The sequence below is a fragment of the Choloepus didactylus genome, chromosome 9 (assembly GCF_015220235.1).
Source record: "Choloepus didactylus isolate mChoDid1 chromosome 9, mChoDid1.pri, whole genome shotgun sequence".
Taxonomy (NCBI): Eukaryota; Metazoa; Chordata; class Mammalia; order Pilosa; family Megalonychidae; genus Choloepus; species Choloepus didactylus.
The window spans coordinates 87,390,798-87,418,337 of record NC_051315.1 but is presented as its reverse complement, the minus strand read 5'-3'; the positions used below and the strand labels follow the sequence as shown (position 1 = coordinate 87,418,337).

Here is a 27,540-nt window from a genome sequence, read left to right as displayed (position 1 = left end):
GATTATATTATTGCAGATTTCTGTTCTGTCAATGCAGGGGTTATTCCTGATGAACAGGTCTGCTGTTAAGCTGCTATAGCTAAATGTAATTGAACTTGATAAATAGTCATTCTCCTGGATGCAGCTGCCTGAAGCACCTCTCCTCAAATCAGCAACTACAGCAGGGCAGTTGGGAAGCCCATTCCTGCTCCACAGCTGGCATCTGCTCTGATCAGTTGGTACTTAGCTTTGCTCATTGCTAAGTCGTTGGAACAAGTCGTTTGCGGTGCTGCTATAAAACACTCCAGCTCTTGGTGCAGAGCATAAATGATGCTTGCGTTTGCAGGTAGGAGAAGATTCCCGACATTCAGGACCACCAGTTCTTCCCAGGCCATCCAGTACGTTCAACACAGTCAGTAGGCCACAGTACCAGGACATGGTTCCAGTGGGTATGTCACTCCTTTCCAGAAATTTCTGTCTTTGCTTTTCATGTCAATGTATACCATGCATACTGTGCGATACTTCCCTGTTGTCAGCCTGCTACTTTTTGCCCTGTATTGAGAAATTGTTGCATTATCCTTAAGAAATTTATAATAAAATCCTAGAGACCTGAGCCTCAAAGGGCTTATGTCTTGTAAATTCCTATAGAATAGGTTTTTTATACTACTATGCCTTTACTGAGTAGAGGTATTACATTATATATTTGAAGTTAAGGAAAAACAGTTTCTTGAGACACATGTAGCATGTGATCATTACGAATTAAGCATTTGCAAAAACATGTGCTTAGTATATTTCTAAGGCTTTGGGTGGAGTTTAAATGGTAGGGAAGTCTGTAGTTGCCTCACAAAATAAGCAAGCAATGATAGTGCATTCTTAATGGGTTTTGAAGCAAGTAGAGGGCAGCAAGAGTGTTCAAAATAGTGAATAAAATAAATGAATTTGGGCAAATAGGCCTAAAAAACAACTGGAGTTATCAAAATGATGAGGTTATAGTAGGTAATTATTTTTCTTGACAAGAGTGGTATTAACAAAGCCTTTAATAAAGTTTAATTAATTAATTAATTTAAATTTCTGCGAACATTAGCCAGGTTTGATTTAGACAGAGATTTTTTTTCTTTAACCCATCTTGCTAATCAATTTGTTGTGTTATACCTGACAGAAGTAATTTGAGTACATAACTCACAAAGGTTGTCTTGGTAGCTCTTGCTAAAGAAAAAGAGTTGGGGTCCTACAAAATTTTATTACTGCATGCTCCCCAAGCACAAGGTTAGTGCTGTTTGGGGAGGAGAGAGACAGATACGGTCGGACAGATTTTTAAAATATATGTTGCACATACTTGAAAATGCTGATTGTGTTTTAGCTGTAGATGGTGTTGAGTTGGTAAAGAGCTATGCTTGACTTACCAGCATGTACTTTCACACAGAGCTTGGGAATGGTTTGTGGTCTGCATTTCACTGGTACCTGTTGCTGGCAACTATTACATTTTGGTAACTCTGGTTCTGTCAATGTTATCTCTTGGCCAGCTGATATATTTAATTGAAAAATGACTTTCCATTTTTGACAGTTGCTTGTGAGGTTGATTTTTGTAAGTAGTAGCTTAGAAGGATCAGTATCTAGAATCTTGTTGGTGATCTCATCTTGCAATGTGATAATAAATATGACTCATCAGTTGCGTTTATATGGAATGCTTAAGTAAGCCGCATGTACAGCTCTAAGTCCAATAATCATAAAACAGGTTGGACTAATAGATTGGAATTTAAGCCTCTGTAGTGGCTCCAAACTATGACTTCGAGTACAAGAAACAGTAACTAGAATAACAGATTTTTAAAGAGACATGTGGGTTTATATATAACAAATACAATATATGAGTAAGGCTAATAACAGGAATTTTTTGTCTTTTTTTTATTGACTTTTTAGCTTACAATGACAAGATTGTTGCGTTTCTGCGTCAACCCAATATCTTTGAAATTCTACAGGAGCGTCAACCTGATCTTACCAGGAATCACTCACTCAGGTAACCATAATATTGGTATTTGGTTCAAGATGCATAAGCCCCAACCATTAAATCTTCAGTAACACTGATAATTGTTATGGAAATTCACTCGTTCTTTCTGGTACCCTGAATAAAGGCTTCTTGTGCACAAATATTTTGTGGCATCAACACCAGATCATTGTAGTCCTGGTTTTTCCCTCTTTAAAAAGAGAAATATGAAAAAGAAACAAAAATTTGCAGCCAAGAATACATCCTCGATGTGAAGCTTTTAATGAAAATATGAGGACACTAACCCTTTTGAGTGTAGCTTGAGGAAACAAAAGTAACATAATTTGTTGAACTGAGGTTTGTAAAATCCTACACTTATTATTCACATTTTTCCATAATGAAAACACAGTGGAATCTAAGTGGGAAATCTGATCCTCTCCACAATCCAGCATTCCCGGGCCTGAGCCTTCTCTTCTAAACAGCTCTGTAGTGCATCACGCTTCAACCCAGCTTTACTTTCCTGTATACATGCTGTTCCTCTTCTTTGCCAGGGTTTTTTCTTTTTCTGTGTTTGGCAAGAGAGGTCTTTCCTTTAAACTCCAATGTGAACTCCCCCTCCTTGAAGCTTGTCCACTCCACTGTGGCCTCTCCTGTCATGGTCTAGCCACGACTGCTCAGGCTCAGTGTGCTAGGTATTAATTAGGATGGAAAAATTGGCATTTCTGCTGGAAATCAAATGTAACCCAAGCCCATGTTGTCTACATGCTGCCATTCCTGGTAGAAGTATGTTTGCCCAGGGGTGCCACTCCTGTTCCCCAGCAGTGAGTCTCAAACGCTGCTCGACTTAGCTGTGCCAAGCTGTTGTCACCAGGATCACCTAGACACAAGGTCTCTCCTCTGTCCCCCCGACCTCATCCCCTTCTCTGTATTTACAACCCCTTATCCTCCCACGCTCTGCTCAGAAATTTAATTCAGGAAGTCTAGGGTAAAGCCTCAACATTTGTTTTTTTGAAACCTCTTCATGTAACTCTGAGGGCACAGTCAGGTATAATAACCTGTGTGTAGACCCTAAGTTGACAGTGAATCATGTAGTGTTTTCATTCTTCATACTATTTTGGTTATTTGACTTTTTGCTTTCCAAATTAGATTATAAGCTCCTTGGAGACAGGGGTCTTATCCAACCCATCATGATTTCTCTTCCTAACCATTCAATTATCTATCTATAACAGCACTGTGCACATAGTGAATATAAATATATGTATTTGTTGATGTGAAAATAAATTGACAAATAATTCTTCTTAGGATGGCCTCAGTCCATCATATCTTTAAAGTTTTCATTACCTTCTAAAGTTTCTAAAGGCTAAACTATACAAAATTTCAAGTATGTCACAGACCCTACAATTGCTATCCAAATAGAAATCCTAGTTTCACATGGGTAACATCAAACACAAGTCTTAGTGCTTTCTCCAACATACGCATGCTCTTCTTTAACACAAAAAAATGATAACAGTGATCATTTTAAATTGAGGTTTTATTATGGCACCCACTCAGTAAGCCATGGTCCCCTAGGGTATCTTGTATAAGAATTTTTAATTAATAAAAATGAAGAAAACATCTCCTTAATGGTCTAAATAAGGATCTTTATTTAGAGACCAGAGACCAGGCTCTGGGCTAATTGCAAAATAAGGAGAACTCTATTCTCTCCCTCTTCTGCCAGCTCCAGCCCCAAAACACATGTGTGTGCGCACACACACACACACACCCTGTAAGTCAGTGTCTGTTCCTCTTAAAGTATCCCTTCCCCCACGGGAAAAGCGAGAAAGAGGAAACTCAAGAACTTTTCCACTTTTTTTCTGCTCTCCACATTATAATTTAAACCAATTAACAAATACTCAGATCTCCACCTGAGCACAGCATCTAACATTGTCATTATTCTTTAATGAGTTGACAGAACTGTAACAGATCCTAACAGAGGGAAAAACTGCAGCCTCCAGTTGGTAGCTTCCAGTTTTGTTTTTGTTTTTTTTTTTTTTTGTATTTTAGAATCTTTGAAGTGTCTGATCTCCTAAAGATTGCTGAAGATTTTTACTTTCTTGTGATCCTCAAGTGCTCAGTTTAGCACAGTTTTTCTTATTACACAGATCTCACGTAGTCATATATTACTAGGAAATTGTTTGACAGGCTTTGAAGTATGTTTCTTTCTATTTACCCTTTTTAAAATTGTCCATGGAAAGCATATGCAGCCATGACCAGTAGAAGGAAACGGGAACTTAAATCAATGAGATAATATTGTTCCCCTTATCCAGAATGTGTGTCACAGTGTACTGTCTTTTTCTGAAAAGTTATTGGTCGTTAAGCATTTTGCTTATCATAGCAACATAAAGGGGAAGTTTGTATATCTGAGAGAACATTCTGTTTCATATAATTTAAAACTGCGTGGAAGAAGCATTCCACAAATGCAGGGGTGGGAAAATCAGCTGGGGTTCCTTCATCTCATATTTCAGTGATGTTGTTGGTAACAGATTTATGCATGGAACGGAGCCACTGATTCATCTGTGGGTCAAAGGTAACTGTGGACCTTATATTGTCACCCTGAGCAAGGGTTCCCAATATCAGCAGATCTCTTTGTACCTTTTACTTCATCTGTGGCACAGCCATTTACAAGAAATAGCTATAATTATTTTCTCCATAATGTAATGAGGAAATTAATGGTAGCCCTTGGGATATTCAAGTGGGTAAATCTCCTTACTTCATGTTTTGCTTGCTTTGCTTGTGATTTCTCCTAAACCAGAGGAGAGCAAGCAGTTTATTTAGCTTATATTCATATACAGCTCCCTCTTCCTTGAAACTCTGCTTCTGTATCTTTTCAGTTTTACTTCCACTTGCTGTATTTACATCATAGCTCCCTCTAACTTCATCTGTCATGTAAATGTGAACAGTACCAAGTTGTTGTCCTCTCTTTAAATCAAAGGAGGTTTATTTCCCTAGTTAGAAAAATCACCATCTGACTCACCACTTCCTCTGTCCTGTGGGTAGCAGCCCCACTGGACTGTATGCTTATGTGCCACTACTAGGTCTCATTGAAGAGCAGTAAGCACACTAAGAAGTTTGAATGTTCTGATGTTAAAATAAAAGCTGAAATAAAATGTTCTAATATTTCATCCAAAGACAAATATATTGATTTAAAAAACAACCTGTTAACATATTTTATAGGTGAATTTAATACATAGTAATCCAACAGAATTTTTAGTATTGGTGTTTGTATAAAAGTGTTTTGTGTAAAAGGATCCAAGTATCATGAAACTAGGTTAGGAGTTAAGAGACTTTCCTCTTTTGTGTGATTATTACATCCAGCAAGTCTCCTCCCTTCCCGACTCTTGTACTCCCCAGGTATCACAATAATTATTTTGGGCACCAGGCTGATTCCTTCTTGAGCAAGCACTTCCCATATAAATTTCCTTGTCATGAGAACATGATGCATTATACTTTTTTTAAAATTCCAGGTAAATTGAGCCATTCCAAATTTTATGTTATTAGTAAATCAGTATTTTGGAAGTCAAGAAATTCTAAAGCCACACAGGGCAAATGGATACATGTCTCAAGATTCACCAGAAGAGATGCAAATGTAGACTCTGATCTATTTCTTTCCATCATCTTATTTTTGGAGTCCTGGAATGTTGTTATTAATTTTTTTAAATTTTTTATTTAAAAAATACTACTTGTTCATTGTGAAATTATCAAACAATACAGAAGTTTATGAAGTAAAAAGCTAGTTTCCAAAAGCTGGCTTTCATAAAATATACCCCAGTGTCCAAAACTTCTTGTCCGGCGCCGCCCCGCTCGACCCCTGTTCCCCGGCCGGCGAGGGGAGAAACAAGGGATGAGAGAGAGAGAGATGCAGACCACGCAAACTGACCTGGCTGGAAGTCACGACTCGAGCCACACGGCGGTTGCGAGAGCAAGTCTTTTACTGAAGCTAGATAAGCATTCTCTGTTACAGGTTTCCACGCGGGGCAGAGTGCCTCGCGGGAGAGCAGCCTCGATGTGGCCGTCAGGTACGGCTCCTAGTGGGCTGTCTCCCCGAGGTTCGCTTGGGCAAACTCTTAAGTACTCTACTCATAACCAATGATCTAGCGCCGCGCATATGCACTCAATTGGCAGATAGGAATAGTGAGTGTGCACGTCATAAGCGGAAGCAGGATATGGGCGCCATCTTGGCTCATTCGATGGGCGGGGGGACTTTGGAGCAGGTTTACAGCGCATGCGCTATGCCCGTCCCGGGAGACGGCTCTCCACATCTCCCCCTTTATTATTTATATCGACCCAGTGTCCCCAGTGATGAGTGTGCTCCCGTGAACCCAGATGGCTCACAATTTGTTCCGGTGCTTTGGGGAGTCTGGACTAGGTCTCAGCCATTTAGCGGCGGAGCCTCTAGCACCGACCAGAATGCTCACCTCATATGGAGACAGGAGAGTCCGTGAGCTGGAAACAACATGACTCTCCCTGCAGTGCTTTGCCTTGCAACTGGGGGACAAAGGCGGGGGCAGGGATAGCATTAACCAGAGTCGGAGGCGTCACTAGGCGTCCCCATGCATTGGCTAGAGTCAAGTCTGGCCACAACTATGACTCTGCCTTAGGGACCTACCTGAGACAAAAATTATGACTGCTGGCGTCGCCCGTTATACCCGGGACACAGCTGCGCGCTTAGCTACAAACCTCGCTCCCGAGTGCCCCGCCCGAGGCGGCCAGGATGGGGTATGGCCATCAGAATGGTCGCTGTTGGGGGTATCAAAGGTGGAGGACATAGCCATCATAGTGGTAACACGGTACTGCCGCGCTTGAAACAGGCGTTCTAGCAAAGATTTAACAATGACTAATCCCACCAATGGTCCCACCATCAAGAGAATCCAATTAGTCAAATTGGGCCAAGAGAACCAAGAGGTGACTTGGTCCCACAGATTTTTTTTACAGTCTCGCCCAGTGTGGAAAGGTCGAAACTAACAGGCTTCAATTTCCTAATGTTCTCAAGTCCCTGAAGGTCGGATTTCACTTGGCCGGAGAGATTGGTGAAGTTGGGGAGATAAGTGTCCTTGAGCCACTCGGCGACATCTTGCTGCTCCTCTGTCAAGTTCACCCTAACCGGGGGTGACACAAAGCCTCCCGAATAACCATCGGGTATCACACGTCTGCTGGAGAACTCTCCAGAGTCCATCTATTTCTAGTCCAAGTTCATCTATCTCCGCTAGGAGTTTCTGAATGGCCTGGAAATTTAAGTTCAGCATCTGATTGTGGCGGCGTAGCACGTCTCGGGTAAGGTATGCCTCTTGGACGCCTAGACTTAGAGAAGGGGATATTGTTAAGTGAAACAACTTGAGAAACAGGGCCAACCCAGTCGGTTGCCTTGACGGGGAGCCAGACATAACTTGGGCGATACACTAGGATAGCGGGGCGGCGAGGCATCCGGGTCTTTGGAACGGTTGCAGACTGTAGGAGCAAACCCCGGAAGGAAAAGGCACCTTTGAGTCTCATTTTTACTCAAGATCCCTTCACAAGACTGGCGGCTCTTCCCTGTAACGTTAAGCAATTCAAGCAAGACTCCCTTACTTAACTCGCCATTACCAGTTTCACAAGTAGCATTCGCCGCAACTGTGGTGTTGACAACCTTGACAGAGAGGTTAGCAAAAGAGAGGATCAGTGTGTCATTGGTGAGGGGGAAGGACTCGTTGAAGCTTGTGGAGGAAATATTTCTGTCAGAAGGCAGGTGGTGGAGACCTAGAGACAGGGTACGAGTGAAAAACACAGGAGAGGCGGGAGACCCAGCAGAGAATGGGGCCAGGGTCGGGGGATGATGCCACAGGCCCCAAAGACCACTCTCCTGCGCTACCACAGTTCCACTAAAAAAAGAAAAAGGCAGATTAGAAGGATTGCTATAGGAGAGCAAAGAACAGAGTTACCGATCCTCTTTTTGGGCAACCGCGGGGTGGTCAGTCCTACTATTATCGTCTTGTCGGTCGTCGCCATCATCAGCAGGGTCGGAGGCTTGGTCTAATGGTTCAGGTTGTATATTCGTTGGCGTTTCTGACAGCTGTTCCTTGGCTTCTTCAGGTGATGTCACGGTTCTCACCAGTCTTTCCGGAACCCACACTGGTTGACGTCCTGGTTCCTGGGGAAATACACAAACAGAGCCTCTGGCCCAGCTGAGCACCGGGTCAGGGCCTTTGTGGCAACGGCCACACGGCCTGGTTACTGCACCTGGTTCGCCAAACCGTTGAGTGGCAGGGGGCTGACGTCTATTGGGACAATCTCTCTTAAAGTGCCCTGATTGGCCACAGCCATAGCACCCGTTAGACTTTGCCCCTAAGGTTCTCGGGCTTTTTGTAGCCACCTGTAGGGAGCTAGCTAGCATGGCAGCTAGACCTGCATTAGTTAAAGGGCTGCCAGTATCTCTACAGAGCCTGACCCACTCTGTCAAATTTTTTGCTCTGTTTTGTGCCAGGATAACTTTGCACTCCTTGTTGCACTGCTCAAAAATCATTTGCTTAACCACAGTCTCTGCTACTCCTGGATCTGAGAAGATTCTCTCAGCTGCGGTTTGCATCCTGGCTACAAAATCCGCAAATGGTTCTGTGGGGCCTTGGTGTATATTGCTGAGTGAGGCCTGAGCCTCTCCCTTACCTGTTAGCTTTTTCCAGGCACCCACAAAACAGCGGAAGATCTGGGCGTAGACCTCTTGTGGGAAACCCGTTTGGTTCTGGGCATGGGCGCCTCTCCCCAACAGCATGTCAGCATTCCACCCGCCACGTCTCCCCGCCGCATTCCTTGCGGCCTGCTCTTCAGCTAACTCCTCAAACCATGCTTTCCAATCTATGAATCGGCCTGACGGCAAGCAAGCACGGGCTAGCTGAAAAATATCTGCGGGTGTATGATTTAGAGCAGAGAGGTTCTCGATCATGTTCAAGGTATAAGGGGCATTGGGGCCATACTGATGGACGGCCTGCCTCAATTCCCTCAATAGTTTGTAATCATATGATTCGTGCTGATTGCCACCTTGGGGATTGATAATAACCGGGTACATTTCTGAGACTGGCTGCGGCTCAAGTGGCTGGTAGCCACCCAGCATGCCAAAAGGTCTAAATGTTGTGAAAGGGTTCCATCTCCAGAAATGTCTCCCACCACTACCTAATGGCAAAGGGTCCTGAGGGCCTGTGTACTCGGGCGGGGGGTACGGCAAAGGTTGCCCCTCCCCTGACCGGCCCATCGGGGTTTCCGGGTCTGGCAGCAAAGGATAATTACATTTACTGGGCATGGCCACTAGAGGGAGCTCTCGGCGAGGTCCTTTGGTGGGACCGCCCAAGGCGTCAGTTGGGAGCTGGGGTGTCCCTGGGGGTGCAGCGGTAGACATTGGCGGGGCGGAAGGCCGCACGGGTGTGGCGGGAGGCTCCTCCCACTCAATTAGCGGGGATGCTTCCGCCTCCTCGTCAGTATCGCTATCTGACTCTGAGTCAGAGTCACTGGACTCCGGCGGTTTGCCCTTATAGGAGCCGTCCGCTGACGAAACTGACTGGGTTTCTTGGAGCGCGCACCGTGCTTCTTGCAAGGCAGAGGACGGGCTTAGGCCGGCAGCCGATTCTAGTTCAAGGACCGCACGGACGGTCTCCCATATGGGTACTAGAATCGGGTCCATACACACGCCCGTCTGGCGCGCTCGGTCTATGTCGCGACCGAGCTTCATCCAAGAGGGTAGGCTAAGGCTGCCGGTGCAGGCAAACCAAGGGGCAAAAGTATCAACATCATCAAGAAAACGCTGAAGGGAGCTTTTCCTGACTGAGATACCCCGTTGTTTCAAAAGGTTCTTTAAGGGAGCTAAGAGAGGTGAACTTCCGGACTGCCCCATGATTGCAGTCGGCACTATACTTCAGTCACTCGGAGAGCTCTTCCGAGTCCCCCGGGGTCACCTGAAAACCCACGGGCCCTAACTATCATGTAATAAGACGCACTCACCTTCTCGCGTTGATCAGGCGCGGGAAGTCCGCCGTAAGCTCGATGCGCAGCGCTGCTCTCCTCACAGAGGGACCGTCGAGAGCGAGGCAGGAGGAGGAGCGTTCCCCGTACGGGCCACCACTTGTCCGGCGCCGCCCCGCTCGACCCCTGTTCCCCGGCCGGCGAGGGGAGAAACAAGGGATGAGAGAGAGAGAGATGCAGACCACGCAAACTGACCTGGCTGGAAGTCACGACTCGAGCCACACGGCGGTTGCGAGAGCAAGTCTTTTACTGAAGCTAGATAAGCATTCTCTGTTACAGGTTTCCACGCGGGGCAGAGTGCCTCGCCAGAGAGCAGCCTCGATGTGGCCGTCAGGTACGGCTCCTAGTGGGCTGTCTCCCCGAGGTTCGCTTGGGCAAACTCTTAAGTACTCTACTCATAACCAATGATCTAGCGCCGCGCATATGCACTCAATTGGCAGATAGGAATAGTGAGTGTGCACGTCATAAGCGGGAGCAGGATATGGGCGCCATCTTGGCTCATTCGATGGGCGGGGGGACTTTGGAGCAGGTTTACAGCGCATGCGCTATGCCCGTCCCGGGAGACGGCTCTCCACAACTTCTGACCTATTTCTTTTATTCCCTTCCTGGCAAATGTTTTTCTACTTTTAATATTGGGCTAGAAATATTAATCTCAGATAGATTCTGAGTTACTTGGTTCACAATAGCAAGCATTTATTTCACCCAATCCTTATGCCTTTTCTTGTTAAGACCTACCTAACTCGGTCTCATAGTCCACTGCTTATTTGTTACTGCTAACTGAGAAATCTGGAACCAACAAAACAAATATCTGATCTTTGTTGAACCAAATTTAAATCATAAAAAATCTGGTTTGGGACTCCCATGTTCCTATGGACCATTTTTTATAGGGATACTTATTAAATGTAAAAGTTATTGAATTATTGATACCACATAATAATGGCCAATGGAAAGACCTGCTAGAAGTCTCTATCTCTGACCAAGAGACCAGCACTCTTGGCTCTGAGAAGGTAGTAGAGTATAGACTTTAAGAGGTAAGGTTTGGAGTCAGACAGACCAAGTTTGAATTCTGAATTTGCAATGTATTCACCAGGTGAATTTGAATGAGGCATTTAACCCCTGTGAGTCATAGTTTCCTCATCTGTAACTTGGGGATCGGAATTTCTAACAGGCCAGGTCCTTTTGCAGACTAAAGGAAGTTATGTATTGAAAGCTGTTGGCACTGTGTAAGCATGGTAAGCATAGAATAAATTTAAATTAATGTTATATTAGTAGTCTGCCTTTCACTTCTTTACTGTATCAAAAGGGCTGTTTAAAGTAATTTACCCATGTACGTACTCTGATTCTCAAAACCGCTATCCCCGAGACAGAGCATACATATGAATGGAAACATGTATTTCTGTGGACATAATTAAAATGCAGCTACGGTGTCTTCAGTCCCATGATTAACTTCTTTGTAGGAGGTTTTTATAGTGCTGTGCTCACACTGTTTCCTACAGGAAACCTTGTTCTAAAATCTTTCACATGTATGCAATCAAACAGCCTTGACTGCTCCATGCCTAGACAGAGGACTGAACCTACTGGCTCAAGATTCAGCAGAAATTACCGAGGGCCACAAACTCGTGGCAACATTAAGAGAATATTTCAGAAGCCACTCAAGAGTGTATTAAAATCTCTTCACAGGTAGCTAATCTTCTCATAGATCTAATGAGAGATTTAGGGTTTTGCCATCTAGAACAGTAAGTAACACCAATTTTTAGACCCTGTCAAGGTCTTCTACGAGAGAAATAACTGCTATTCTTTTTTCATTTGAAGAGACATGCTAATTTATAGATGCATATAGGCTTTTGATGTATATATTTGAAGAAGCTAATTATATGTTCCAGTGTATCCTAGATATTAATTCTTCAGAATATTAATGCTGTTGGAAAGCCATTTGGTCGGGTTTCATAACAGGATGTTTTTACATGCAATAACCACCCTTATTTTTTAGACTCCAAAAAAGATTTGATTTATATATAATTTTGCTTTATGAAGAATAATGTTTCCCATTATCTGTTGAATTTTGAGAAATTTATAGCCTTCACTTATATTATCTCTTTGGTACTCATGGCATTATTTCAGTTTTATAGAGAGGCCAGTATCTTATCTATGACATCTTATAGTAAGTACTCAATAAATATTATTGGAATGAACCAAGGTTTAGCCTGATTAGAACAACTTATCACCAGCCAACAAGAGAAACAGAAAAAGGAGTCAGTCACCAGACATCTAGTTTGGCTCACGTAGTTGCAAGGCCTATATAATAATATACTCAGTAGTTAAAATTTATTGAATATTTACTATGAAATAGGCTCCATGCTGAATATTTTATTTGCATTCTGAAGGTGAGGAAACAGGCAGAGAGTTCAGTAACCCTTTAAGTTTCTCCAGTTTTCCAGTCTTTCCATTTTCTCCCATGTTAGGGGGTGAATTCCTTCCTATAGGTCAAGATAAATGTAGTGGTGACCTCTAGCCAGCCTGTGTGCCTTAAAGAGACAAGGGGCCTCAAATTCATTTATTACTGGCTGTGATGTAACTGAGGTGGTGAAGCTATTGTGTGTGTGTGTGTGTTCAGGGCAATTGTGGGATTGGATGGATGTTATTAGATGTCTTTGAGCTAGAGGACTCATGAGTGCCCAAATTCTACCCTACCACCCCTTATCCCTCCTCTTTCTAGTATAAGCAACCATGGCTAATGAAAACAAAAGGTACCACTTTATTATGTTCTAGCCTGTTACACGATGGCCCAAATGCAAAACTCCTACAGAATAAGGTTTACAAATTACAGTTTAGCTCAAAGCCCAGGTGGGGCCTTTTCCTCCAAACCTTATCCCTGGCCAGGCCCTGGGACAGAAGCAGTCTGCTTAGCTACCTGCTCTACATGATGGCTATGGAAGTCACACACACGTACAGAAAGAAAATAGAAGAACAAAGATGAAGGAAGAGTCCATGGCTCTGTGCCTCTGAAAGCACTCTGACTTCACCAGTTAGGAATGGAGACTTTCTTTTCTTTACATTGGGCTTGTCTTTTTCCCTGTTATATAGAAAGGAGTTGTAGTTTCAGATTCCTTAGAATAATGTGGTTCCTGGTAGAAATGAGAAATGAGGAGGGAAAGTGACTGCCCATTTCTTATAAAAATAAGCGTACATTATCCTGAGTCTAGAGGCATTGGTTCTAGTACTTTGAACAGCCACTATCAGGCTGCATAACCTTGATGAAGTCACATTGTTGATTACATGTGGCAACTGGACTAAAGGTGCTTTCCAGTTCTTTAGTCCTATGTACCTCTGAGTCCTGAAGATGTGAACAGTTAGTAGGTTCACCACTATTCAAATTGTATACCCAGGTTGTATTTAAAGAATGAATACCTGAAGGGAATGTAAATTGGGATTTGTACAGGATTGTTGTTGTATTTTGTTGGAGTCATGATGAGATGCATGGAGCTAATTTATATCCGTTTACAACAAATGTTGCTCCTAAACATGTGACTAATTCATGTCGCTTCTTTGTGTCCAGAAGAACTATATGGCTATAATGGTCCTAAATTTCCAAACTTAAATACGTAATGGAAGGTAGAAAGGAAAGTGAATCTTTCTATTGCTTGGCTCCATTATTCAAGTCATACAGTGCCCTATGACAGTAATGATGAGTGTGAATAATCAAAACTAAAAGTCAAGGGCATTTCTCCAAAACTGCCCTCAGGCAGTTTTTATAAGCATCTATATTTATTACAGGAACCATGCTTGTGCAGAGTCTGCAGTCCAGAGTTTTGTGGTTTAGAGGCATTGCTGCTTCTGACTGTTTCTGAACACGTGCTCCTCTTTAACTTCACCAAAATTTTGGTTGGTTTCGGTGATAGTGTTTTCTGTGGGAATTCCAGTCTTGAGACTTCATTCATTGTCCTCAAATGATCTTCTGCAAGAGCTGATCTTCTGGGTGATTCTATTCACTGGAGGATGTGGTTACAAAGGTCCAAATAGGGGAGTGTGAGAGACAGCAATAGCCAGCAACTTTTTACTGAAGTGGTTGCTATACTGTTCAGCATCTTATTAAAATTAATTAATTAAGAGATTGCTTCTTTATGTGTCTTTGTACATTCCTTAATGGATTTGGTTTTAGTAAATAATCTGACTTCAGCTTTTTTAATTCTCTTTTTATTTCTTTGCCACAATCAAAAATGACAGTAGAGATTGTTTATTCCAAACACTGAATGGAAACTTGTGGAAATTTGTTCAGAGCCAAATCTATTCTGGCATTAATTGGTCATGTGCCTGGTTTTTATTTTACTAAGCACCCACTGCATGCACAGCACAGTGCTAGGTATATGGGGAACACAAAGATAAAGGAGAAAGGGCTTTTGTCTTCAAGAGACACACATTTCAAAAATAAATTGTACCAGGAAACTTATGTTTTGAAAGGAACATAAGTTTTACCCAAGTGGTATATAAGAAAGTGCAATGGGAAGTGCTGTTGTACTCTCGGGGACACAGAGAGAGAAACGTACTCATGCAAAGAGGGTCGAATGACAACATATGCTATTTGAATATAATCTTAATCTTCATTATAGACCCCTAAAATTGAATAGAATTTCTTCATAAAGAGAGAAAGTAGAGGCCTGACACAGATTTCTTCTAACTCTGAAAATTTATAAAATAAATTTGAATAACTATCTTAACCTTCCCTGTTCTTCTAATCAGGGTCAGTTGTGTCTTTAACAATATTTCTCAAACTTGTTATGTTTGAAACCATTCTAAAATGAAAATAAATATTGAAAACCTACAATTTTTATTTTAACCACTTTTACTTTAATGAAGCTTAAAAGTGTATAAATATATGTATAAACTTATGCCTACAGCTTTTATAGACTGTGAAACCAAAAGGTATACGAATTAAATTAAAAGTTTTAAAAATCCATAGCATTTGATAATTTGCAGGATTAATGTGAGAAGATTTTGTTTTACAAAAGCCAAACTGACAATGTTGATACCTTTATTAATGGAAAGATTTCTTTGTGCTTTTTGTTTCACTTTGTGCTGGGCTTGATTCTTTTGATTTTATATCTAACAATTCAACACTTGCTTCCCTGACATTATCATGTTAACCACTTTTCCTTCAAAAGCTTATTTTTATCTAATTCATTGTCTCTATGAGCTAATTCATTTAACAGTACACCGTCAAATACAATACTGAAGAAAATATATATCATTGAATGTACCTTGAGATAAGTGGGTTCTATCACCACTTTTCTATTTTTAAACTATTGCAAAACTTTTGTTCTTGGAATAAGCCATGATGTTCTTTATCTTTATTTGGCATAAATGCATAATTTACTTTTCAAACCCACTTCTTTTATTTTCTCTTTAGCTTATGACAATTTTCATAATTCATTATTTAGCCTCACTTCATTTTCATGATGCAAATTAGCACTGCTAAAGAAGAGTTTTGACTTTTTAATTGGTAAAAGAATTATGCATGAGCAGCAGACAGGAACTATTGTTTTATATATGTGTGTGTGTGTGTGTGTGTGTGTGTGTGTGTGTGTGTGTCAATCTCTTCAAGGCCTGCCAACCTAAGGGCAAGCAGCCTCCTTCCTAACACAACACTTCAGAAGATCCTCTCTGTCTGTAAACCTACAACTGCTCTAATAAAAAATAAATAGATGAAAATTTTCAAGTCATCTCTGGTCACTTCCCACCAACTGCCTTGTAAATGCAAGCATGGGACTTGAAGTCACATGGTAATATTTAGTCTAAGTTGTAATCCAGATTGTCCAAAATATGCTTATATTGTTATTAACATTTTTGATCATCAAAGTGAAATTACAGAATTAAAAAATTCTTCTAGAACTCGAGTTAATGTCTGCAAACTTCTTGTAGACAAGGACACCAGTTTGAGAAACACTGGTCTGTAGAATATTGGGTAAACAACTGATTATCAAGAAGCAGTTCCTGCTTTTTTTCTCAGAAAAGATTGGTGACACTTCTGTGGATGTCTGCTCACCCCTCTCTCTTTCTCAGCCTTGATCTGCCCTCTTGACAGTCAATAAATGAATGCCTTCTTCGTTTCTAGCATAAGAGGACTTTATAGACTAAGGGAGGATATAAGGCCTAAACCTGGTTCAGTTAAGTGAACAAAACCATAATTTAAATATTTTCACATAATGCTGGAATTTGTACATTGACTTTCTCTCTCCCACTGCACCACGAGCTCCTTGAGACAGGGACTGTATCTTGTTCCCATTGGATTCCCAGTGTGTGGTACCATGCCTGGTACATAGTAGGCACTCAGAAAGTATTTGCTGAAAGAATGAATGAACCTCAGTTTAAGAAAGTACTTAGTGGTGTGGTGTGTATCAGACGACATGCTCCAGTGCCTCTTTCCTGGAAGTATATGACCCATAGCCTGTCATTGTGATACATAAGCTGACCTTGTGGACAACTCGTCCCAGCCTGCCTCTGGTAAGTTATTACCTGAAGAATCAAACCAGGTGCCTTTACTGCCTGCTAGTTAATATCTTGAAAGTGATGGAAAATTTCCCAGTTGGCATATTTCCTCTGGTGCCTTCCCCCTTCCCTTTCCTTACTCTGTCATCTTGTGACTCAGGAAGCTATGATGTTTTTCTTATTCACAGGAAACATACAAGCCCCATTCCAGGGAATTATAACTTTACCATCACTCACCTTTTCTGTATAGCTCCAGTTAGGGAAGTTGGGGAGAGTGCTCGGCCTGTTTGTTTTTTTGGTTTTGTTTCGTTTGCCTGGATTCATTGTGTTGATAGGCTAGGGAGATAAACTGGGTATTTGTTGGAGATAGCTTTTGATTCTTCAAGATCAAAGCATATTGTTACCGACCCTTACAAGACTATTTTTTTTGATTAAGTTATTGTTCATTTCTCTCTAAGATAACTTTTCTCTATTTTAACTTTTTAAGCCAACTTTTATATCTCTTATGAAAAAAATCATTCACCAGATAATTGGCCTTGATTTCCATCACATGCTTCAGACATATGATTGCATCACTTTAAGGAAAATGTTCTGCCTGATTCGAGCCTTCAAACTGAAATAACCTTAGGCAGAGAGTCTGGCCTTTCTCTTCTGAATGGTTTCTCTACATACATGTCTGCCACTTGATTCTCAATAGCTTATTGTCTTTTAGTAGGTAACTGTTGGCATTAAAGGATGGAAAAGAGAATTTGGCAGTACTAAAGATTAAATGTTTCATATATTAACATATTGGGTTAAATGGATCTAGCCAGAAGAAACTGAAGACCAAATTCTGTTAATCACTCCTGGTGAACTTCAGTTTAAGAAAGTACTTAGTGGTGTGGTATGTATCAGATGTCATGCTCCAGTGCCTCTTTCCTGGAAGTATATGTGGCTGGGAGCAAATGAATTGGCTTTTCTGTGCATTAGGGAATTTTTCATCTGGACAATTAAAACTTCCTTCTGCCTCACTGCCTTCAAGATGTAAGCAATCTTAAGAAACAATTCATAATTTTAGAATATAAAATGCAATGAAATTTTATGAAAATACCTAATGGAAATACAGGCTACCCTATAGATAAGAACAAAGTTGAAATAAGTACCTACATTAGAGATTGATAAATCATTGCATAGTGCAGGAATCATAATAGAATATATTGTCCTTAGTACTCAGAATAAAATTGCATATCTGTGTTAGAGTCTATGTCCAATCAAATATAATGCTTTCAGTACCAATAGATAATTTATGAGCTTATATTTTTCTTCATCTTATGCAAATTAATAATGATGTTCTTTGACATAGTATAGTGTAAATGAGGGAAAACAACTGGGAAAGTTTTATTAAAAGTCTATTCACGTAAGGAGTTAAAAGTAGTAACATGAAGATGACTCATTAAACAGAAAAAACTAGTATTATTACATATCTATAAAACAGTTATGTTAGAAGTAGCTCACATTGTTGTATTTGATAGGTCTGTTTACATTTGCACAGGTATACACACATGTTTCACTAACTGTAGTAGCCGAAAGTATTTCAGATTTTTAGTTATTTGAGAGAAGAGCCATATGCTTTTATGTTAAATATATAATGCACAGAGACTATCTGCTTCCAAGTAGGGATGAGCTCATCACACACAACTTAAAGGTATACTCTTAGGAAAATAGCTGCATATCCTTATACATTCCTTTTTTGGAATAGCAGGATCAGCCTGAATGGTCCATGTTATTGCTTATAATTTAGGCCCACAATATGCTTTAATTCAAAGCAGAGACGAGTTTATTGGTTGGGTGGTACTACTACCTATAGTAATATTTGGGCATCAAAACGATGAAGCAATATAACAATTTTTTTTTTCCCACCCTTAGAACTGGGATATGTTGATGCTCACAAGGTCTTCCTTGAAGGCAAGGACCATGTCTCCCTGGGATGTATATTCCTAGGGTGTAGCAGAATATCCCACACAAAATAGGTACCAAAAATGTTGTGAGTTTATGTACCACTTACGAAAATGGTACCTAAAGCACTGAATTGTGTGTCAAAAGTCCATCACATATATTTGAGCTGTATCTTTGCTTGAATAGGGAGAAGATCCAATTTATCCGCACTGAAGGGACCCCGGGACTGGTGCGCCTTTCAAGTGACGCAGACCTTGTTATGTTGCTGAGGTATGTAACACTAGTTCTGGAAGTAAATATTGTCATCAGATATTATGGAGCTTTTAGGAAATAATATACAAATATTGGTAGCCTAACAATGTCTCCTTTTTCTTGAAAACTTATGGAAAAACTGTTGAAGATTAGCATGTTGATTTAGTGATATTTCATTTCAGATTATGTTTCTTATCCCTGGTATCTGTTTGACTTGTGTGCCTTGCTGGGAAAGGAGTTGGTCTTAGAGAAGCGAAAGGTCATAGACGCTAATGAATAGACTTTCCCACTCGCAGAATGGAACAGAAGGGCATCTGAGTCAAGTATACCTGGAGTACCTCTTCAGAGTAGAACAGAGGTCATATCTGCATTATTGTAAAAACCTTTTTTTTTTTTTTTCTCAAAATGTGCTTGGTCCTCTTTTGCTGGCTCAGGGCATTATTTACTTTATGGTTTAGAGAGTTTAGGTTTCAAAAATCAGATCAGAGAATTGAAATTTGGTCATTGGTACTCACTCAACTGCCAACTTGATGACCTTGCATAAAACTGACCGATTTTATTTTGTTTCCTAACAGTGGTTAGATTGGCTTTAGTTTTTAAATTTAGAGTAGTTTAGAAGGGAAACTGATCATTTTCAAAAGACCTTCTCATTTTTAATTAGTATCCCTCAAATGCAGGCAGGCCAAAGTACAATAAAGCTTTGCTCTACCCAGTGGTTGGGGCACCTACCCCTGTAACCTCCAGAGGGGTAAAGGGTATGTCATGCCAAGCCACTCAGACAATGTTTTGTTTATCCCAGAGTGATAACAACCTCATTCGTGTTACTCATGCTGATCTTGACCCTGACCATTTCTAACTGCCCACTTGATACTTGCCACATTTGTAAAACTAAAGTGCTTTACAAAAGTTTTATTTTCTTTTACTATGCAGTTGCTGTGAAAGATTTCTAAGTATTGGTTATAATGAAAGGAAAGAATAAATATCATGGAGGGAAGGGACACAGGCCTAGAAGTCTGAGGAGAGGGTACTGATTCCTACTCTTCTAGCTTTAGGTTTCTAGACGCTTGTGGCATCAACTGTTACATGGAACTCTCCTTAGCAGTTAATTTTAAGTTCATATTATTCTGTTGGCTATTGAAAAGTCAGAGAACTTGCATTTTCAGGGCTTAGTTTGTTATTAAAAATAAGCTGCTTCTGTTTCCTTATGTTTTAACTTTTATAGTTAAGTTGAACAGTGGCCTTGAAAAATATCATGTCTAAAAATGCTTTTGCCTTAGTGACCTAGCAGATGTTTACATGTGAGTGAAGAACCAGGCTAAGAATAATCAAGTTGTCATTGCTTTATTATAACTCAAGAGTTTCTCAACCTCAGTACTGTTGACATTTGGGGCCTGATGATTCTTTGTTGTGCGGGCTAGCCTGTGCTTTATGGGATATTTAGCAGCATCCTGGCCTCTACCCATTAGATGTCAATAGACTCCCCTCGGCCAGTAGTGGCAACCAAAAATGTCCTAAAATATTGCCAAATACCTCCTGGAAGACACAATTGCCCCTAGTCAAGAAACAATGCTATAACCCTAGGAATCCTTGTCTTACTGTTGCCACTTCTACTGAATGTTTTCTGACAGGTTTATAGATTTGGTCAAGTTTGAGGAAAAGAAAACCTAGTTCTACCTTTCAATGAAAAGCACATGTGCCCTCTTTTATTTTGTTTTCCTGTGTTGTCAAGCATTTATGTAATTTAGGTTATTATGAGTAGCACTTTTATTTATTATAATATTTAGTAAAATGTCTGAGATCTCAGGTCCCTTGGTCATTATCTTCCAGGACAGTATTAAAAATAGAAATTTCAAAATGTAGTAGAAAGAAGACAATCAAATAATCTAAGATCAAAATCCTAACCTTTGAAAAACAGTATAAACTCAGGGTAAACAAGGGAGCTAATTAATTAGGAGGTGTAATTATTTAGCAGGCATTTTGTTTTATTTTGCTTTTAATTCTCTAATTAAATCCTAAGTTCTTTGAAAGGACCCTGTTGTATAATTCTTGGAACAAAGATATAGAATATAGTTATGGGTTCTTAATAAACATTGTCCACTGTGTTTGGCTATTAGTTCCAAATCTAAAACCTCAGGAACTATTTTCAAACAAATATTTAAACTCAAACCCATAGCAGTAAAATAGAAATTGTGTTGTCTGAAGTTGGAAGGAAAAAAGGCAGATAACCACGTTTCACAAAAGCTGGAAGTCTCCACCATTTTCTCCCAAGGATTACCTGTAGGAGAAAGGTGACAGGTGCTCCCTTTGGGATATAAACTGGACCTTGGAGGGAATGACTTATAATGAGGGATCAACTGTCCTACTCATTGTGGAAACTAGGCTTTCCTGCACCTCTTTAGCTGAAGTACACGTTTTGTTTCTTGTCTTTCCCCAGTTTATTTGAAGAAGAGATAATGTCATATGTGCCTCCACATGCCTTACTCTACCCCAGTTACTGTCAGTCCCCCCGCGGCTCCCCCGTGTCCTCCCCTCAGAACTCTCCAGGTGAGTAGATGTGCTGCTGCAGAGGGCGCTCTGGGGAACGAGCCCTCAAGTCAGGCGTTCTTTCTTAAGAGAGGGAACGCTTTGGATACATTTTCAGTGTTAGCACAGGTACATGTTGCCTGGATTTATCATCTCTTAAAACTGCCTTATTTCCATGGGGATTCATTTTGATGGAAAGATAATGAAATTCCAGACCAGGAGGATAAATGTTAGTAGTGACATTCAGATATAGAATTTACTTTTCATAAAGTTACATAGTGCCTGATGTATCTTGGAAAATGTTAGTGCACAAAATACTATGTTAGCATTTTGGATTTAAAAAGTTCTGGTTAACAGACCTATTTGATGGATAATAGACAAAAAATTCTACTGTAAAGAAATAATATGGAATAAAAAAATAGTTTAATAGACTTGAGTATCTTTCCCTGCAATATTCACTGACTGCATTGGATAGGAATAACAAAGATGCATGGACATATAGAACATCTTGACAGAGGAAACAAACCAAAATTTGTAAGTTCAAACTATTTTTGAAAGAGGTATGATACAAATTAAGAAGAGAATGGAAGAACAAATGAACAAATGATAGAAAGTGCAGCCAAAGTGAGGTTTTTCTTTTCCTACAGCAAGGTAGTCATGCTGTTGATGGAATATCAGCTCTATTTATCCTTATTATAGCAATGTATCATTCACATTTTAATAGCTATCAAAATTTGAAGATTTTCAATAGAAATCCAAATTCCATATGTGTTGCTAAAAGCTGCTAGATGTTCTTCTTTGATATATAGTATATATTTTCCCATATTGCTATTATAATAAAGCTGCATCCTAATTGAATACCACAAACAGGAAATGGTCCATTAATTTGTTCATTGAACACAGATTTATTGAGCATCCAACTATGACCCAAGCACTGAATTAGACTCTGGTGCTACAAAGATGAATAATACAGTCTCTGCCTTTGAAGGACTCATGGTGGAGCAGTGGAGGCGAGTGAGTCAATGGATGACTGTGAAGCTCTGTGGTTACTCTTGTTATGAAGATATGTGTGGGAACATATTATTCCTTCAGGGTTGGGGCGGGGTGTTTGGGGAAAGATAAAGAGAACAGGTATGGAGAGGAGTCTTGAAAGTTGATGAGTAGGAATATACCAGGTGGACCAAAGGAAGCAGGACATTCTAGGCAAAGGGGCAGCATAAGCTAAGCCAAGAAGCCTGAAAGTAGTTTAGGGCAAAGCAGTGGGTACAAGTGAAGGAATTTCTCAAAGCTCAGATTGGAAAGTTGGTTCAGGGCCAGTTGGTCATTGAAGCCTTACTTTGTATTCCACTTGGAGCCACTGAAGTTTCATAAACAGAGGAATTCCAATAATATTTCTGTTTTATGAAGATCAGTTTGGTGCCAACATGGAGGAAGGATTCGAGGACAAGAGGCTGGAGTGAGCGAAACCAGCTGGGAGGCTAGTGCCTTCGCCCAGGTGATATCATGAAGGGCTGGACCAAGCAGCAGTAGTGGTGATAGAGACAAGGGAATGATTGGAGGTGTATGATTTAGAGTCATCAGGGCTTTGGGTCTAGGTAGGAGGTGAGGGCTGAAGAAGAAGGAAGAATCAAGACAGACTCTGAGGTCTTCTTCACCTAAACTACCAAATGGATTGGTAACACTATTTACCAAGAAAGGTAAAAGATTAGACTGAGGGGGAAAGTTTGGATGAGTTTGATTTTGTACATGTTTTATTGAGGAATCTTTGGACCCTTCAGTTGGAGATGTCCAAAGATAAGTGGCTGGCAGCTGGGAGGAACCAGGTAGGACAAATCAGTGAAAAGAGAAGAAAACAGAGGATGGTGCATGGGGAATACCAGTACTTGAGGGATTGGTTGAGGCAGAGGAACAAAAGAAAGAAAGAAAGTCAACAGATTTTGAAGGAGAATCAGGAAATGCTTTTCAGAGAAGCCCAGTTTTAAGGAGGAGGGAGTGGTTTAAAGAGGCAAATGATCAAAGGGCTCAGAAGGATAAGGCCTGGAAAAAAGGCCATTATATTTGAAAAACATGCTATTTTATATAGCTTTTTCCAGAGCAGTTTCCATGAAAGTAATAGGTCATAAGATGGTTTGTGGCCAGTTACAGAATGATGTAGGGTGTGAAGTAGAAGCCAGGAGCATAGAATACATTTTTCACAAAGTATGGGGTTGAAAAGAAAGCAAAATAGGACAGCAGTTAGGAAAGGAAGAGTTAGAGCTTTTAGGACGGGAAGTTGACTGTGCGTGTATGTGCAGAGGTCAAAGGATCTGGGTGGCAGGAAAGTGGTTGTTGAATGGTGCAAAGAAGCAATAGTCAACACAGTGCAGTCCAAAGGAAGGCAGGACACTGGACTCAAAATCCCAGGCCAACTTTGGAACAAAGTAGGGATACCTATTCTGATGACAAAAGGAAATAAGCATGTGGCATGATAGGAAAGATTAAGGGTATAGGGAAAAAACTGATGGAATTCACAGCTGGTCTCAATCACTTACCAACTGTATGACTGGACAATTTATCTCCCTCACTGAACTTGAATTTCTTTTTCTGTAAAATGAGTAATCACCTCCCCTGGTTATTTTGGATAGTATACCTCACCTGGTGCCTGGAACATAACAAGCATCCAATACATGTCAATGTGTCCCCCTTTTTTTCTTTCTGGAAATCTGACTCTGAGAAGTATACTTGTCAACATGTGAGCCATTAATATCTGGATGATATGAATCCATTCCTCCTTGAAATGCAGAGCTAACTGCCTAGATATTTAATCATTCTGGGTGGTCTTTATCTTAGCAAGAACCTATGCTGAAGTTCAAAATGGGTTGTCCTTTACCTGATGCTTTGTGGTTAAAGAAATGAAGCTGTGTGGATTAATGTTCATACCAGTCTGGGCTTTCCTTTCCACACCTTTTCTGTCACAGAATCACCAGATTCTGTCCCATCCAAGCCTTATGAAGCCATGCTCTTTGAGATTGGCTGACATTTCTCTGCTTGAACATTGTAAATGGTGACCAAGTTCACTTCATTTAGCATCACAAGTGCACATGAATACTCCATGGTGGTAATAAAATGCATTCTGGAGACTTAGATTTAGAGTTAAACATGTTCCAAAGACATTATAACCCAAATATATCTAAATTGCTAGCAGTGTTTGTGGTGGTTTTAATTTTCAGGAAGAATCGTCTCCATATTTTTGGCCTGCTCTGTGGCAGTGGGCTTTGTTTGATCTTGAAATTCGGATGTACCGCTTGATATCAATGGAAGTAACTATAACTAATTCCACATGATACTGTGGCAGGACTAGCTAGCTTCATTCTCAGTTTCTTTAAATAAAATAGCCTCTCCTTTTACTGGTATTCCTGAAGTTTTTGTGAAAGCAACATTTCAAACAGATTTTTTAAAGTGAGATAATCCACCTTACTGTGACTAGAATTTCACCACTTTCAGTGAAAATTACAATAATCAATTTTGATCATTCAGAACCCCTAGGAACCTGGTAAACTTTCCGTGCTTTTCCTCATTCCCACACACTTACATGTCTTTTCAAGAGCAGTAGAGAGAGTGGCTTTGGAAACTTTGACTCAACACTATTTGCAGCTGTTAGAGTGCTCACCTAAAATTTGTCAAAATTTTGGAATGTGAAGGTTTGTTTTCCTAGGACTGTTATAATGCCAATCCTGACCTCAGCTATGCCAGAAGGAAAAGATTTTTCCAAACATCATATGCTTTATTATGCCAAATATGGGATGCAGGAGTTTATTTAAGGATCTTTTGTAGCAACACGTTTCTAGGAATTCAAATGCAATAACACCTAATTTATCTAAAATTGCTGGAGATGTGCTACTTGTGAGAATTTTCCAGGTAACCAAAGCTATGACTTTAAGTGCCAAAAAACTTTTGTTTAACCCACAATTTGCTGAAACTCTTTAAAAAATACATAATATTTTTCACTCCTTTCTTTTGAAGTACTTTGAGGACATGTCAAGTTTTTTTGGATCATTATGATAATGAGTTATGTTGCAATAGATATTATTATTTGATTAGAACTGTACTACCCAGAAGCTAGTACCAGCACCATGTCATACTCAACAGCAGCAAAACAGACTCAGCACACTGAAGCCATGTGGGTCTTTACTGAAAGTTGTCTTGAGGGGATGGGATGTGAGAAAGAATTACTTCCAGAAACATTCTCTCTCTCTCTCTCTCTCTCTCTCTCTCTGTGTTTGTGTCTCTCATGGTCTCTTTTTCTCTCTTCCACTTTCCCTACACCTTTCCCACAATCCCTGAAGAATATCTTCACTCCTTTTAAATATATATATAAAGTGTTCTATCCCTTCTCTGCTCAGCCTTACAAAGATGATCCAGGACCCAAATAGCACAAATGAAGAATGGATGCTCCCTGGGCTGGGTGAGAATGGGGGAGTTGCATTCCAGAGACTCTGGAAAGCTGCAGATACTGTCCCTGTACAAGATAGAGGTTTTTTTTTTTTTAATTTAATTTTTTATTTTTTATTAAGTCTCTCACCTCTCCAACCCGTAGAAGTTTCAGAGGATACCTATTATTGGCATGCCCTTCAGCTTTTCCCTTCTAACTTGCTTCTAATTTACCAAAGTCTAAGAAATCAGATTATCAGGGTTCTTTTATTTTTAATAAATGATATGTAAATGAGAGTGTCAGCAAGTTCAAAATAAGGACCTAGGGCTTTCACTGCTCTTAGAGAATAAAGCGAAAATACAAGGACTTCAGAGTTGTGCTTTGTGTCAGCTATTTTGGAGATGTTTTTTCTTAAGTTCCAGTATTCAGCTACATTCCAGAAGATGGAGACTACCAGAAATTATTGTAATTTTTAATGTTCTCATTCACTAACAGGGAGGTGGGGGTTTTTTTGTTTTTTGTTTTTTTTTAAGTAAATGAGCTAGGAAAGAATTGGGCTTCTGAGTCATCCCAGTAGAGAGGCCTGGAGCAGTACTGGATTAGGCTGAGTTCAAATCCCATCCAATTCAGAGCCCTAGCTATCAAAGCAGTATGGGTTCCCGGTTGCACATCTGCGCCAATCAAAAAAGCCCCAGACTTCAACTTCCATGTGAAACCAAGGGAAGAGATGTTTATTTGGTGTAGGATCTATATTTTCTAAACAATATTACTTCTACAGTCAGTTTGTTCAGACACTGCAATTACATGGAACTTTGAATAGGAAGTGAGCTATGGTAGGTCTGTATAGATTAGAATAAAATAGCAAAAAATCCTGAAGTAATTTGGGTGGAGAATAAAAATATGTATTCAGGGCCCCCCTGAAGAGCTGGGGGAGAATGCAGAGGTGTTAGACTTCCTCACCTGGATTGTTGCTGATGTTCTCACAAACCCTGGGGACTGACGGCTTGATGTGCTGAACCCTCTGTTCTGGGGCTTGCCCCGGTGAAGCTTGTTGCTGCACGAAGAGGCTAAACCTGCTTATAATTGTGCCTAAGAGTCTCCCCCTGAGTGCCTCTTTGTTGTTCAGATGTGTCCCTCTCTCTCTAACTAAGCCATGTTGGCGGGTGATCTTGCTGCCCTCCCCCCTACATGGAACCTGACTCCCAGGGGTGTAAATCTCCCTGGCAACGCAGGATATGACTCCCGGGGATGAATCTGGTCCTGGCATCGTGGGATTGAGAACATCTTCTTGACCAAAAGGGGGATGCGAAATGGAACAAAATAAAGCTTCAGTGGCTGAGAGATTTCAAATGGAGTCGAGAGGTCACTCTGGTAGACATTCTTATGCACTATATAGATAACACTTTTTAGGTTTTAATATATTGGAATAGCCAGAAGTAAATACCTGAAACTACCAAACTCCAACCCAGTAGCCTTGACTCTTGAAGATGATTATATAACAATGTAGCTTGCAAGGGGTGACGATGTGATTGTGAAAACCCTGTGGATCGCACTCCCTTCATCCAGTGTATGTATGGATGAGTAGAAAAATGGGAACAAAACCTAAATGCAAAATAGGGTGGGATGGGGGTGGTGTGATTTGGGTGTTCTTTTTTTATTTTTATTTTTTATTCTGATTCTGATTATTTCTGGTGTAAGGAAAATGTTCAAAAATAGATTGGGGTAATGAATGCACAACTATAAGATGGTACTGTGAACAGTTGATTGTACACCAAGGATGATTGTATGGTATGTGAATATATCTCAATAAAACTGAATTAAAAAAAAAAAAAAGCCCCAGACTGTTCAGGTGTTTGATGCCAAGATTTTTCTAATGTTAACTGAAGCATTTTGTCAGGTAGAATTCTTAGTTGGTATATGACTACACAATTTTGTAGCAGTAAATTGAAATAGT

General features: G+C 40.5%; 1 protein-coding gene across 6 annotated transcripts in view; it reads left to right on the top strand.

Annotated features, from left to right (window-relative positions):
• The window catches only part of HECW2 (HECT, C2 and WW domain containing E3 ubiquitin protein ligase 2), a 377,612-nt gene that overhangs the window by 300,298 nt on the left and 49,774 nt on the right, over positions 1 to 27,540 (top strand). For all 6 annotated transcript variants that reach the window (XM_037848573.1, XM_037848571.1, XM_037848572.1 and 3 more), the window contains 4 exons: positions 326 to 428; positions 1,897 to 1,993; positions 18,587 to 18,670; positions 21,087 to 21,196. In XM_037848573.1, coding sequence (XP_037704501.1) covers positions 326 to 428; positions 1,897 to 1,993; positions 18,587 to 18,670; positions 21,087 to 21,196 — 394 coding nt within the window. The remainder of the gene's footprint in view (positions 1 to 325; positions 429 to 1,896; positions 1,994 to 18,586; positions 18,671 to 21,086; positions 21,197 to 27,540) is intronic.